At 58.6% G+C, this 13,844-nt stretch overlaps 1 protein-coding gene across 3 annotated transcripts in view; it reads left to right on the forward strand.

The window, feature by feature from the left end:
- The first annotated feature begins 7,037 nt into the window (after positions 1-7,037).
- Positions 7,038-13,844, forward strand: part of PIEZO1 (piezo type mechanosensitive ion channel component 1) — a 63,858-nt gene continuing 57,051 nt past the window's right edge. For all 3 annotated transcript variants that reach the window (XM_045818594.1, XM_045818596.1, XM_045818597.1), the window contains exon 1: positions 7,038-7,368. In XM_045818594.1, coding sequence (XP_045674550.1) covers positions 7,305-7,368 — 64 coding nt within the window. In that variant the 5' untranslated portion in view covers positions 7,038-7,304. The remainder of the gene's footprint in view (positions 7,369-13,844) is intronic.

Genomic DNA, 13,844 nt, shown 5'->3' on the forward strand with positions numbered 1-13,844 from the left:
GCAGACTTGTCTGAACACAAAGTTGATGGCTCAGTGGCACATGACCTTCCCCTCAAAAGTCCAGTAGATCACCCTTCAGGACTCCCCAGGGGAGGAAGGTGAAGAGTTTATCCACTGACTTCCATGGATCAAAGGTCAGCTTTGCTCCCCTTCTGCACTGTGCATGTGTGGACATAGTCAGGGTCGAGGGTCACGGACTCTGGGCAGAAGGGGGGGCAAGAAGGTGCATGGGAGGGGCACCATCAGGGTCGGGGGTACTCCGTGACTGTTGTCTGTTACCACCTTGAGCTGATTGCTTGGCAGCTGCTGTCAGTGGCCTCTGCAATGGCATCTGATAAAGGCACTGACCTCACACTCATTCTGGATAGCTGGTGGCCCTTCTATTTTCAGGTGCTGTGCTGGTGCTAGGAGTGTAGCATCACCTCAGGCAGAGCCCCAGGAAGCCCCCGTCTCATGGCTACAAGTAACCACACCCTGAGAGGTCAGGGCTGTCAAAGAGAGGTGACCACCTGGGCGGGCAGGAGGGCTGGCGGAGGAGAGACTTCTGGGTGTTCCAGAAGAGTGAGGAGGAGTCTGCTGGGTGGGGGGACGGCACTTCCAGTGGAGTGGGACAGAGTGGGGCCCCTGCAGGATCCCAGCAGCCCCATGTGGTTGGTCCAGGTGCAAAGGTGATGGAGAAATGTGGCTGGTGGCCAGGGTGCTGGAGCAGGGCACCAAGACCCTGTGGGTGATCCAGGCTGTTGAAAACCCTGACAAGAGGAGTGCGGTGGTCAGGTTCCCAGTGCCCAGAGGCTCACAGCCCCCTGTCTCCCTCCACTGCCCTAGTTAGTGCCCCTGGGCCCGGGAAGTCACTATTCCACCTGCTTTTCCTCAGACATCACTGTACTCTGGAGAGCCAGCTGGGCCTCTGCCCACTGTCCACCTGGCAAGGGGTGCTGTCCCTTCCCTCGGCAAGCAGGTGACATCCACAAGCAGGTGACGTTCATCAGCAGGAACACAAGCAGGAGCCAGTGGTCAACACCTCACCAGTGGTGGGCCAGGACAGGCAACCGGCGGGAACCTGGAAAGTGCTTGGGCTGGAGGGTGCGGGGTTCATTGGTTAAAACCTCCGTGGGGAGCTTCCTGCATGTGAGCAAGATTCAGGGTGAGCCTTGCCTTCCCTGTCCACCAAAAGCTGATCCAGCCAGTCCAAGCCCAGGAGTATGAGCAGGTTGAAGGCCAGGTCCTGGGGGTGTTTCTCTTTCAGCTCTGACCAGGCCCCTGCATAGTGGGCCCCAATTTGAGGGTGGGCGGGTCAGTCAGCAAGGCCAGAGGAGCTAGCATCTGATGAAGGCTGGAGAGTGGGCAGGCCTTTGATGAGTGGGCATTTGAACCCCCAACCCGGCGCCCGGCCTCAGCCTGACAACGCCTGCCTTGACCTGGTTGGGAAAGCATGGCGGCTGAGGCTGCCCAGCCTTGACTAGCCCGTCTGCTGCTCTGCCTGGGGTGGGGTGGTGGATCCATCAGACTGCTGTTTCTGGGGGCGGTGAGATTTCCAAGTTTTGCGCCAAGACCAGACTGAAGAAGAGCGTTTTGAAGTTGGGCCAGCCTCCTGCTATTGAGAAATACTCTTTTTCCCACCCACGCCCTCAGCACCTGGCTTGACCTGGCAGAGTGGACTCCAGAAGAAATTAATCCTTTGCATAGAGTGGCCCCAGTCCCCCAAGGCGGCCTGGGCCTTGCCCGCGGCAGGGCCTCCCAGCCGGAGCCCTCGCTCTCGCACCCCCAGGATCTGGCAGAGGGTGGGCAGGTTGACTGCCCTTGAGCCAGGCATTTCCCTTTCCTGAGCTCAGCTTTTTCACCTGACATACACCCGTTCAGTCTTATTTGTTTTTTTCTTAAAGATTTTATTAATTTATTTTTAGAGAGAGGGAAAGGGAGAACGAAGGAGAGGGAGAGAAACACTGAGGTGAGAGAGAAACATTCATTGGTTGCCTCTCCATGCCCTGACAGGGGCCCGAACCCACAACCCAGGCATGTGCCCTGACCGGAAATCTAACTGGTGGCCTTTTGCTTTGTGAGAATGATGTCCAACCAACTGAGCCACACCGGTCAGGGCTGGCTTATTTCCCTTAAAACTAGTGGTGCTCTTTTGACCCTGGCCGCCAGGCCCTGGTGGGTGATGGCCCACCTCACTCTCAAGTGCTTTCCTGTCTGCCCTGGGCACCGCCTTGGGGAGGAGCAGCGCCCAGCACACCCTGAGGAAGGCTGAGCCGGAGGGAGCCCCAGTCTTGCCAACAAGGATTTCTCCGTGGTTCCACTCCAGCATCAACCTGCTCCTTCTCTTCTTCATTCCCCTGCTTCGTTCATGTTTGGATGGCAGGCATTTTGTACAGCCCCCACCCCCGAGTCCGAACGGTGGAAATGATCCCACTTCACAGGGAAAGCCCGTGGTCCTCTGGCACTGAGAGCCACACTTCAGGTCACTCTCTCAGCCAGCCTGGCCTCGGTGCTCTGCTGCTCCACGCCACGTCCTCATCTTCGCCCTGTCCCCACTGCTCCAGAGACAGTCGTCCCTCTGAGCTGAGCCTTCTCAGGCACAACTGGAGAGGCCCCAGGTGCTGGTGTGGGTCAGGCAACGGGCGGCTGGGCAGAGCCCTGTCTTAGCTGTGTGTCCCCCCTCTGAAGCCCCTCACTCCAACTGGCCCCAGGTGACACGGGATACTGTCAGGCTGATGGATGCAGGTCCAGATAGTGCCTGCTGCTCAGGTCTGGGTTGTGAGCCTCCACTTGATCTTGGCCTTGTCCCTCCCGTCATCCCAGCCATCTGGACTTCAGCTTTACTGCTGAGATGGGGGCAGGGCTGCTGCTGACAAACGTCTACAATCTGGGTTACTGTGTAAGATGCCAATTACTCATCAGGCCACCTTACTGCAGGGATGGGCTCGGTTCCCGGCTGCCGTGAGTAAAAGGCAGAATCCTGGCCACAGGCACCTGTCAGCATGTTTCTGCACAGTTGGTTCCAGCTTCTAACCTTCCAACTGACACAGGTCTGTGAGGCCAGCAGGTGGGTTCCAGACCCACCCTGGAGCCATGGGGGTGAAGCCAGGTGCCACTGGTGACCCGGGTCCAGGCATGTCCTGAGCAGACAGAGCTGAATGCTGGGCCTCAGGTAGCAAGGAAGCATGGTCACCCGGCTGATTCCAGGTGGCAGATGGGGAGGAGGGACAATCACTCAAGGCCAACTCTGTGCCCTGGTGGGATGTGCCTCTCAGGAAAGTCTTGGGATCCTCTGACATATGGGAACGGATGTGTGCTGATTCTCCGCTGGATCCATTCCTGTTCTTTGTTTCCAGGAAAGGGGGCTGGGGTAACTCAAAGGCAATGCACCTGGGAAAACAAAAGTGGCATTAAGTGCATTAACATTATTGTGTAACCACCACCACTGTTTCCTGAACTTCCTTATCATCCCAAACAGAAACTGTCCCCACCAAGTTATAATTCCCCATCCCCTTCTCCCCTCAGACCCTGGGAACCTCTCATTTCCTTTCTGTTTCTATAGATTTGCCCCTTCTAGGTGTTTTTTTAAAAATGTATTTATTTATTTTTAGAGAGAGGGGAAGGAAGGGAGAGAAAGAGGAAGAGAAACACTGACATGAAGGAGAAACACTGACGTGAAGGAGAAACATTGGGTGCCTTTCATGTGCACCCTGACCAAACCTGCACCCCAGGCATGTGCCCTGGCCAGGAATTGAACTGACAGCCTTTGGTTTTGTGGGATGATACCCAACTAACTGAGCCACACTGGTTAGGGCTAGATTGTTTTGTTTTGTTTTTTTTTAAATAAATGCAAAGTACAGGTGTTTTTTAAAGAATTTATTTTTATTTATATTTAAAGAGAGAGGAAGGGAAGGGGAGAAACATCAATGTGTGGTTGCCTCTTGTGTGCCCCCAAGTGGGGCTTGGCCTGCAACCCAGGCTTGTGCCCCGACTGGGAATCGAACTGGCAACACTTTGGTTCACAGCCCGTGCTCAGTCCACTGAGCTACACTAGCCAGGGCTACATTGTTTTTTAAATAAGTGGAATTATATATTTGTCTGTGACTAGCTCCTTTCACTGGGCATCATATTTTTAAGGCTCATTCACTCTGCAGGGTGTGTCAGCTTCACTTCTTTTTATGGCTGAATAATTCTGCACTACATGGATGGGCCACAGTTTGTTTATCCATTCCACTGTTAGCAGACACTTGGCAACCCTAGTGTCTATTAATTCCTCTTAAAATTAATTTTAAGTATAGACAAGTAATGACTATATTATCCTTGGCGACAAAGTTAAACCTCAGTGGTAACATCCCCTCTGATGACCCTCTTGTCTTTGCCCTTTCTTCCTCTCCAAAATTAAATCACTATTTTAATCAACAGCAACAGTGTGGGAGGACCCTGAACTGCGGGGTCTGGAGAAAAAAATGGCTTTGGACTCGGAGTCAGGGAAGCTGGCCTCAAGGCCCGACTTATCCTTTGGCAAATAACCTCCCCCCCAAGCCCCCTGCCCCCCTTTCTGTGTTCTCATCTGCCAAGGATCGCAGCAGGAGTTACTGACCCACCAGGACTGCAGGGCAGGCGGGGCTCCCTGCTGCCCCCTGCCTGGCAAGTGGGTGGGTGGGGAAGCCCTTTTCTGAGAATCTATCACTGCTGTGCTCATTTTAAATGTATTTTGTGAATAGTGATACATGCATATACATAGCAAAAAGTCAAACGAGCACCAAAGTGTATTTCATTCACCACTACGTGTCCCTCCCACCCAGGTAGCACAGTGACAGCCCTACTGGTCCTGTATGTCCTCCCAGAGAGACTATCCAGCAGGCATGGGTGCTACCCTGCTGCTTTTTTCCAGTTGTAACACTGTATCTTAGAGATCAGTATTCCCAGTTGTAACACTGTGTCCTCAAGATTGTTCCATATGGATACACAGAGAGTTGCTTGATTCTCTGCAACCATGGGCACTACTCCACCGCAGGATACATTGTAATTTATTTACCTTCTGCTGCCAGTGAACAGTTAGTTTTCGCCCAGTCTTTTGCTCCTCACAATCCTTAAACACACACATTCTGTTCTTTTGGAAGCACACCTGCAAGTCAAGTTCTGAGACTTCTGGTTTCTTTGGAGCAACTGTACTGGAGCCTAGAGCCTGGAGGGTGGGAAGCTCTGTGAGCCAGGTCCCCAAAACTACTGTGGTGGGTCTGGGGACTCTGGACATGCCTCACCCCCCTTCCCTCCTTCTCACCCTTGTGTCCCCCTGCTCCCGTACAGATCATGCTCTTGGGAAAGGGTAAAACCTTCCATTCTGGGCTTTAGGACTTAGCTTAAAGGAATGGTTTTTAAACTTTTTAAACTTTTTTTTTTGCATTTAAACCTTTTATGCAAACAAGATTGTCTTATATCACTTCAAGGCCCTGTGCTGGTGGGCATCAGTGTCCTGAGAGGGAGCCCAGCTGCCTCTGTGATTTCCCCGAAGGGGGCCAGGCAGAGGAGGGGTGAGGGGAACCCTAGCAATGTCTGTTCTGCCCATTTCCACTGCTGGCATTTTTGCAAACCTTTCTCTCTCTTTTCTCCTGCCCACCTCTCCCCGGGCCCCAGCCTGACTAAGAATGATAATGGGGGAAAACCCAGGGGACAGATGGTGGCCCCTCACTGGGTGCGTGTTGCTTCAATCTACTTTGGCATGGTCTCCTCTTAAATCTTCACAACTCCAAGGCTTGGGGCCACTGCCCTATTTCATAGACACTCCCAAGGCACAGAAAGTGGGGGACAGCCTCCTGGGGCCGTAAAGCAGGCAGCCAGAGGAGCTGACTCGGGCTCTTTCTCTGGTCCTCTCCAATGACGATGATGCGGCCCCAGGGGGAAGATGTAGGGCTTCTCCTGAGGGTGGCTCCGGCTGTTCGCCCAGAGGCTGGAAAAGGCACATTTGCAGGGGGCTCCTGGGGCTCTCAACCGTTGCACCCAATGTTCCCAGCCTCCTTCATGCTCCGACCTTTGAAGAGGAACCCTGAGGCTACCAGTCTCAGATGGTGAGGAAAAGTCCAGAGTCAGACATGACGCCCGCTGGGCAATGAGACAGGAAGGAGCAGGGGGAAAGGTGAGGAGAAAGCCAGTCGGCATCTAAACACCAGACTTCACACAGCTCCACCTTTTTGGCTTTTTAAGAGTCGGAGGGTCTGGGCCTGTGGTCTGGTTGGCCTGGGTTGGCTGGCCTGGGTCAGTGCTGGCCGCAGGCTTTCCAGCCCCACCACAGCCCCCAGGCTGCTTATTCCCTCCTGCTGCCAAATCGGGGGCCTGGGCAGACTCCAGCCATATCCCCAGAGCTCTGCCTCTGACCCTGGGGGCCCTTCCCGGTTCTTTCCCAGTCATCTCAAGGTGGCAAAGGTCAAACTGAGGTGGCCTGGTGAGATGCCCAGCACACCCTGGACTCAGACCCTGGCCTGTCCGCCTCAGCGAGTGCTCTGGCTGTTATCACTTCTGCCTTATTGCAAAGTGATGAGCGCACAGCTCGGTGTCAGTGGCCGCAGGCGCGGCTGAAGCTGCCCCAGGCTACCCACAACCAGTCCTCCCACTCGACCCCAGACTGGCCCAGGGCTGGTCTTCTGTGCTGGTAAGCCAGCCCAAGGGCCCTAGGGGGCGCTGCTTCCTCACATCTGCAGCAGCAAAGCGAAAGTCTCACCCCCGCGCAGGACGCTGTCGCGCGTGGGGTGCTGCCCAGGTAGCCAGGCACTAGGGAGTGTTTCTTTGGCGCTCCAGCCTGGTCCGCAAGGGAAAAGCACCCCCTGCCCGCCCCCAAGAGCACACCGAGGGGCAACTCCAAGGTTATTGAGGGGGTAAGGGTCTCGGGTTCCCTTGCCAGCCCCAGCCCGGAGGGCTGGCGGGTCGTGAGGGCGCGTGGGGCAGGAGGGGTGTCGGGAGCTCCGGGCCGTCGAGGCAGCGCGGAGGCGGGCACGCTGTGGAGGGCGGGCAAGCGGGCGGGGGCCGAGCTTATAAAGGTCCGCGGGCGGCGAGGGCGGGAGGCAGCAGCCCAGCCGCCGTCCCGCCCTGCTGAGTCTCTCGGAGCCGCCGAGAGCCGCGCGCTGCGCTCGCCACGGGGCAGAGCTGTTCCCGGAGTGGACGCGGAGCCCGGACCAAGCGGAGGCGCTTGGGTCCCGGCCCACAAGCCAAGGGTCCTAGCCGCGGCCCCGCCTTGTGCACCATGGCGCGCCAAAACCGGATGCCCCGCGCCGCCCCTTAGCGCCGCGGCGGCCCAGCGACCCCGGGCCCACCCCGCGGGTCCCCCGGGCATGGAGCCGCACGTGCTCGGCGCGGTGCTCTACTGGCTGCTGTTGCCTTTCGCGCTCTTGGCCGGTGAGTAGCGCAGGCGCGGCGAGCTCTGAGCTGGGACACGGCTGTGCCCTGCTTCCCACTTCCCCGCCCCGCCGCCAGCCAGTCCGGCCGGGGCCGTGCGCGGGCGGGCGCGGAGATTCCCCAGGACGCGTGGCCCTCCGCGCCCGCATTCCAGAGGCATGACTGCGCCGGGGCCTCCGGGGAGCCGGGGCGGCGAGGGCTGTCTCAGCAGGACCCCCGTCCGAGCGTCGAGCTGGGAGGGCGGCGGCGGAGTGGAGAGGTGGCAACCGGGTGGCCACGGTGCGGCCCCACGAGCGCCCGGGAGAGCGCGGCTGGTGCCTCCGCCCAGGCGCCAGGGAGAAGAGCCTCCGCGAGGGAGTTGTATGTCCCTGTAGGACCTGCTGAAGAGCTGGTGTGGGGGGGTCACAAATCTCTTTTTTCTATTTCATGTTAAAAAAAAAAAAAGGCAAACTTGCTTCAGGACTTCCTGACCAATGTGGGAGAAGGCGGGCTTCCTGCCTGGAGCTGTTTAATCTGGAGCCTCCGGAGCAGAACTAACGTCTGTGCCCTGGGTGCGGCCCTCCCACTCTTCCCCGCTGTTCCCCATGCCCCGCCGGACTAGGGCAGGCCCGTGCCTTGGAAAAAATAGTTCGAGTTCCTCCCTGCCCTTCCCCTCTGGGTGCCCTGGCGTACTCCATCGCTCTGCCCGGTGCTGCGGCAGGGTCCTGGGCAGCTGGGCCCAGGGCTGGGAGCGCGAGCGCCTTCCAGGAGGCTTGGGCCTTGGAGTCAGAGCAGAGGGTATCCAACCCTGACATCAGTGTCGCCCTGGAAACCCCTGGCATCAGCGCTGCCCCTCCCAAAAAGCACATCCTGTGGCTCTCAGTGCTGCAAGGCCTCTCCCTTGCACCCCCCCCCCCGCCCCCACTGTGCCCAGGGCGGAGTGCCCAGGAACTCACTCCACCCTCCACTCTGCCCCCAGCTCCCTCCACGAGGGGCCGTCTCTGCTGAGTGTGAGCTGGAAAGGACTGTGATTAAATTCACAGAACCTCGGAAAGGTTTGCTTTGGGTGCAAACGTTTGTTTGTTGGGTGAAGATCTGTCCGGCTATGGTGGGTGGGGGTGTTTTTATTCTGAAAGCCTTTCCAGAGCCTCCTAACGCACTCCAGGTAGGCCTCTGCCAACTCCTGTTGTAGGCAGGGGCAGGCTCCCGGCGGGGCCAGGAATGTGGGACATCCACAGCGGCCCGCAGTTTGGCTCCTAGACAGACTGTGTTTTGATTTGTAGCAGAGGAAGGTAGTGAAACTTGGGAAATTTTTCGAGACAGGAATCAATGGAAACATTGAGGTCAGAGAAGAAGGTTGGAGTCCCCCTCGTGTGGGTGGGATGGCCCGGGGTGTGCGTGCGGGAGTGCAGGGTCCGTGAGTCGTGTGCCGCGCCACTGGAGAGCCAAAGGGCATGGGCAAGCGGGAGGGACCCAGCTGGAGGCTGGCTTGGGAGCCGGTGACAGGAGGGGCCGTGGGGGACAGGCGAGCTTCTCGGTGGTGCAGGCTCACGTGTCCTGCCCACAGGCACCTGGAGCCTCCTCGGCCTGGCCCTTCGAGGTGTGGGGAGAACCAGATCACTCAGGCCAGGGGGCGGGGGGCCGCCCCTCAAGGGCACCCATCCCCTAGATGGGGGAGTCTCCTTACACAGGGTCAGCGGACTTTTTCTCTGACGGGCCAGATAGCAAATATTTTCACATCATGAAATGTTCGGATATTTTTCCAACCGCTAAAAAATGTAAAAACCACTCCTAGCTGTGGGCTCTGCCAGAACAAATGATGGAGCCAGATTTCAGCCCACGGCCCAGAGTCTGTTAACCAAGAATTAGGCAGGGGTCCTGGGTTCTTCTCTGGGCCCCAGCTGCTCCCCACATGGTGACCAGGGGAGTTCTCTTGTCCCTGGATGTGGGGGTGACACAGCTCAGGGTTTCCACCTGGGCTCCGTGGGAGTCATCTGGAGAACTTGATGACTAATTCTCTCTCCTTGTAGCTCAGTGTTTCTATCAACTTCACGGCCCCCCAAACTGAGTCTATTAATTAAAAACAGAAGCGCCGATGCCCTGGCCGTGCCCCACACAGATTCCGGGCCTGCCTGCGGGGCTTGGGCTTCAGTGTTTTCTCTTACGCTCTGAGAGAGGGTAATGCTGAGCCGGCCTGACCGGTGATACCTGAGACTCTCTGTCCAGAGTGTGGGCAGCTCCCATCCCTCGGGACCTGCTGGCTGTCCTGCTGCCACCAAAGCCGTGCTGCCGAGCTGGAGGTGGCAGGTCCGCTCTGTCGTCTCCTGAGCCCCTCGCCTCCTCCCTGACAAACTCCGACTGGAAACGGCTACCTCTTCCGTTTGGGAAGTGAGAGGTGGGCGCTAGGTAAGGCCTTCAGAGGATATTAGTCAGACGCAGGCCTTGTGCTGGCTCAGGCAGCAGTCGTGGGGAGGGTTTGAGTCATCCTGGGGTGCCCCTCGCCCCACACCACTCCCCTTGTGGTGCAGGCTTACTGCCCAAAAAGCCCAGCCCAGCCTCTGGGTCGTGATCGACTCCCTGCCTCTCCCGTGAAAGGTGGAGGCCTCAGGTGGCTCACCACCTACTGTCCTTGGAGCCCTGGAGGGTCAGGACCCAAAGCTGGAAACTTCTAGAGAGATGTCAGGGCAGGACGTTTAGTGATTCCCATAGAACAGGCAGCACCCCCTGACTCTGGACCTGACAGGGCAGCCGGAAACAAACGTGGTAGCTGAAAGTGCGGTGGTTAGAAGGCAGCCCTGGTAATGCAGGACGTGGCTCTGCTGGGACAGGGCCTCCCACCTCGAGGGCACGCCCACCGCACACTGGGGCGTCGCTTGCACCACCAGACTGTCACCGAGAAGCACTGCCGTTTAGAATGGAACGCTTCCTCCTTTGCAGAGTGCTGTCATCATCGCGGTCTCCACACCCGTGAGGGAGGCAGGACGCGGCCCTCTCTCGGCCATGCGAAAGTGGGGCATGGCCTTGCAGCATCGTTAGCACTTCAGGTCTGAGGGCCCGTTTGCCCGGTAACCCCTTAGGGGTGGCACCGTGCCCAGCTCTCCCCAGCAGAGGCCGTGCTCTGAGGTGCCGCTAGGAAGGAAAGAACCGAGACCGAGGGCCCGTGGCGTGGGGGTAGGTCCCGCTTCCCTCTGTGGCCCTGGGGGAGAGGTGCTGCCTTCTGCTGGGCTCCAGGAGGACTGAATTGGTGAGCAGGACTACGGTGCCTGTTGACCGGCCTGAGCGGGGGGCGGTGTGTGTGTGTGTTTGGGGAGGGGCCCCTGTCTGCCCAGAGGTTGAGGATGGGTCACTTGTGGTCATCTGCAGGCCGCCCCGCTGGCAGCCAGGGCTTGGAGAGCACAGGGCCCAGGCGGGCAGGGTCGTACAGAGGAAGTATTGTCTCTGGAGGTGGGAGGAGTGCCTGGTCTCGGATCCCGGCCCCACAGGCTGCTTCCTGGGCGTTGTCTCCCCTGTTCTGACAGGGCACTGAATTTGCTTTCGGCACCCGAAGATGGAGAAGGAGAGCAAGCACAGGGCACTGCTTTCTGTGGGGTGGGAGAGGGGACCAGCCCCCCGCCCCCGCCAGGGGTTGTGGCTGTCTCCACTCCTGCCACCGCAGTCTCCAGGGCCCACTGTGTCCTCCTCTTACAGGAAGCCACTCTTGACCACGCCAGTCCTCAGAATTCCCCTTTTCTTTAGAATTCAACAAAATGTTGGGCTTTTCTTTGTTATCTATTTTAGAAATATATAGACTTGTTAAATGTAGATTTTCGTCCTCTGGTTGCCAAAGCTGTTTGCTCCTTCCTCTAGGAGGGAGCAAGCATCCCGAAAGCATTTGGTAAGGCAGCACTCGTCTGCTGGTCCGTGAACCCTCATGAGCGCCTGCCTCGAACTTCTCCTCGAGGGCTGTGGGGTGGCCGGCAGCCCTGGCCCCGCCCCTGCCCCTTCAGCCTGAGGCTCCCGCAGAGGCAGGCAGGGCAGGGCAGGGCAGGGACCGCCTGCTCTAGCTCCTCCAAGTGTGGCCTGTGTTCCGGATGAGGGGCCTGGGTGTGGGGGCAGTTATTTCACTTACCCAAGATCATGCAGGTAGAAAGCGAGGGAGCTGGGTATGAGATCTTTCCCGTCCTGGGGCAGCTGAGTCCCACCCCTGCTGGCAGGGTGTCCCCTGGGGGAGACCCTAGGGTGGAAGGTCCTGGGGATGGAAAGGGGAGGGAACAGAAGGGGGGGACAGGATCAGTGGGGAGGTTCAGCTGACTGCTGGAGGGTTTGTGGGCCACAGCAGCCCCTGCCCTGCTCTGGACCTGCCAGGCTCTCACCCCTCTCTTCAGGCCTCAGTTTCCCCACCTATAAACAAGATAGTAAGAGTGTGAAGGCTGCTGCCAGGCCTCTGAGCTCCTGGACTGCAGGGTTCCGGACACCAGCAGAGGCAGGGCAGCCCCCATTTCCAGGCCTGGTGGGCCGGGGCACCGGAACCCTTTCACACAGGTGCCAGCATGCGGGGCCCATGTGCTGGTGGCTAGTGGCCAGGTCGGGCCTTCAGGGAGCAGAACGGCAGGAGCTGCCCCCCACTGGGTCCGTGCAGCACAGGGCTGCCCAGCCAGCAGAGGCAGGTCCCAGGAAGGGGGAAGTGAGGTGTCCGGTGCCGGCCAAGGGCCTCGGGTGTCTACAGCCTGGCACTGGGCCAGCATGCACTATGCCCACTGCACAGACTCCTGTGAGCTCACACAGAAGCTTTCCTTGAGTTTTTCCCAGATTAATTCAAGCGTTCTCTCATCTCGGTCTTGAGGGACTGAGCTCTGGACAGGAGCCAGGGGCCTCAGTTCTGGTTCAGGGCCAATGGTGGTGGCTGTGGGAGGGGCTAGAGTGCACCCTGCCCCCTTTCTGACCAGGCTGTGGTTTCCTTGGCTGTAAGAGGGGGCCTGGGGTCTCCCAGCCCCTGGTGCTTTGGTTCTGCAAGTGCCTTTGCTGTGTGTGTTCTTGCAGCGGTGTGCTGAGCACAGATGGGCAACAAACAGTGTGACAAATAAGCCTCCCAAGATGGGGTTCCAAACACTGCTGTATATAACACGGTCCGGGCTGGCACGGGGCCGGATGGGGCCGGGGTCAAGCGAGCACCAGGCAAGGACAGTCTTCTGGAAGGGGAGAAATTGGCAGCTGCAGCACCCCCAACCAGTGCAGCCCCCCAAGGTCAGGCCTCTGTCCCTGGAAGGAATCAAGTGGGGACCTGGTGGGTGGGGATGTTGTGGGGTGTGCATTTTTGTTTAGGCTCAAATCCTTGGTGGTGGCCAGGTGGGGGTGAGGCAGGAGGACTAGAAAAGCTGAGTGGACAGTTGGGACCAGAGGGACCCGAGACTTGATCCCCTACTCCCAGTTTGGATTTTTAAAAATCAGATAAGACAAAGTTCTTGTTCTAACCCTTTGGGCCTGTTCCCCCCTCGCCGCCCGCAGAAGGAGCCTGGCCAGTGCACCTCGGGCCCCACAGGAGCCCGTCACCCAGGCCTGCTGCACTTCTGTCAGAGGGAGGGCATTTCTGCCTGCAGCCCGTGTCCTGGCCTCCCCGCCAGCTTCCCAGGCGGGCACCTGCAATCACTGTGCCCCCCCAACCCCCCAGGAGCCGAGGCTGCTCCCAGGCCTTTGAAATCACAGCAGTGCCCCCTTTCTCCGAGTGTTTCTCGGGGGTGGAGATGGGGCCAGGAGCTTGCCACTTTGCAGATGAGCAGCTACAGGCCAGGCCTGGGCAGCCCAGTAGGTCCTGGGGCCGCTGCCCCTCCGGGGGAGGTGAGAGCGGCTGGGAGCCAAATGGGACAGCGTCCGGGCCCAGGCCAGCGCCCTGGTGTCACCCCCAGGCTGATGTGCGCGGCCTCCTGCTTCCCTGCAGTTGTCTGGGGGCCTTTGCTCGGTGGGGTGGGTCCATTTTTCTGGTGTGTTTTAATAACATAATTATAGGGAGTATTTTTAGGTTCCCGCTAACGGGCCAGCTGTTTACCAGGCTTCTATCTGCACACTGTCTTCTCTGTAAGTATATATAGCCAAGGCCACTTCTTCCTTGGGTTCAGGCTAAAGAGGGACTGTGGCCACCTCAGCCACCTCCTGTGGTTTCCTCTGCCAGTGAATGGGCAGCTGAGATGGGCCCGAGAACCAGCCAGGCCCTGCGGAGCAGGAAGGGGCTCAGGGTGCTGGGCCTCCACCCCAGGTCCGTGAGCCACCAGGCAGGGAGCCACTGTCCCATGCAGGGAACGGGGAGCAGACGCTGGGGCAGGACCTGCTTCCTCAGGCCCCGTCCAGGCTGCTCCCAGCTCAGCGCAGACCCAGCCGCGCCCGGGTGTGCCTGTTAGGCCTGGCCCTCCCCCAGCTCTCCTCGCCTCTCCTGCCCTTCAAAGGCCTTCCTATGTATCCTCCGAGGGAAACAAAATAATAAAATTGTCACACAAACGGATTCCTCAGGCCTCTAGAAGCAACCA

The sequence above is a fragment of the Phyllostomus hastatus genome, unplaced genomic scaffold (assembly GCF_019186645.2).
Source record: "Phyllostomus hastatus isolate PE091 unplaced genomic scaffold, TTU_PhHast_1.1 phas_scaffold_345, whole genome shotgun sequence".
NCBI lineage: Eukaryota > Metazoa > Chordata > Mammalia > Chiroptera > Phyllostomidae > Phyllostomus > Phyllostomus hastatus.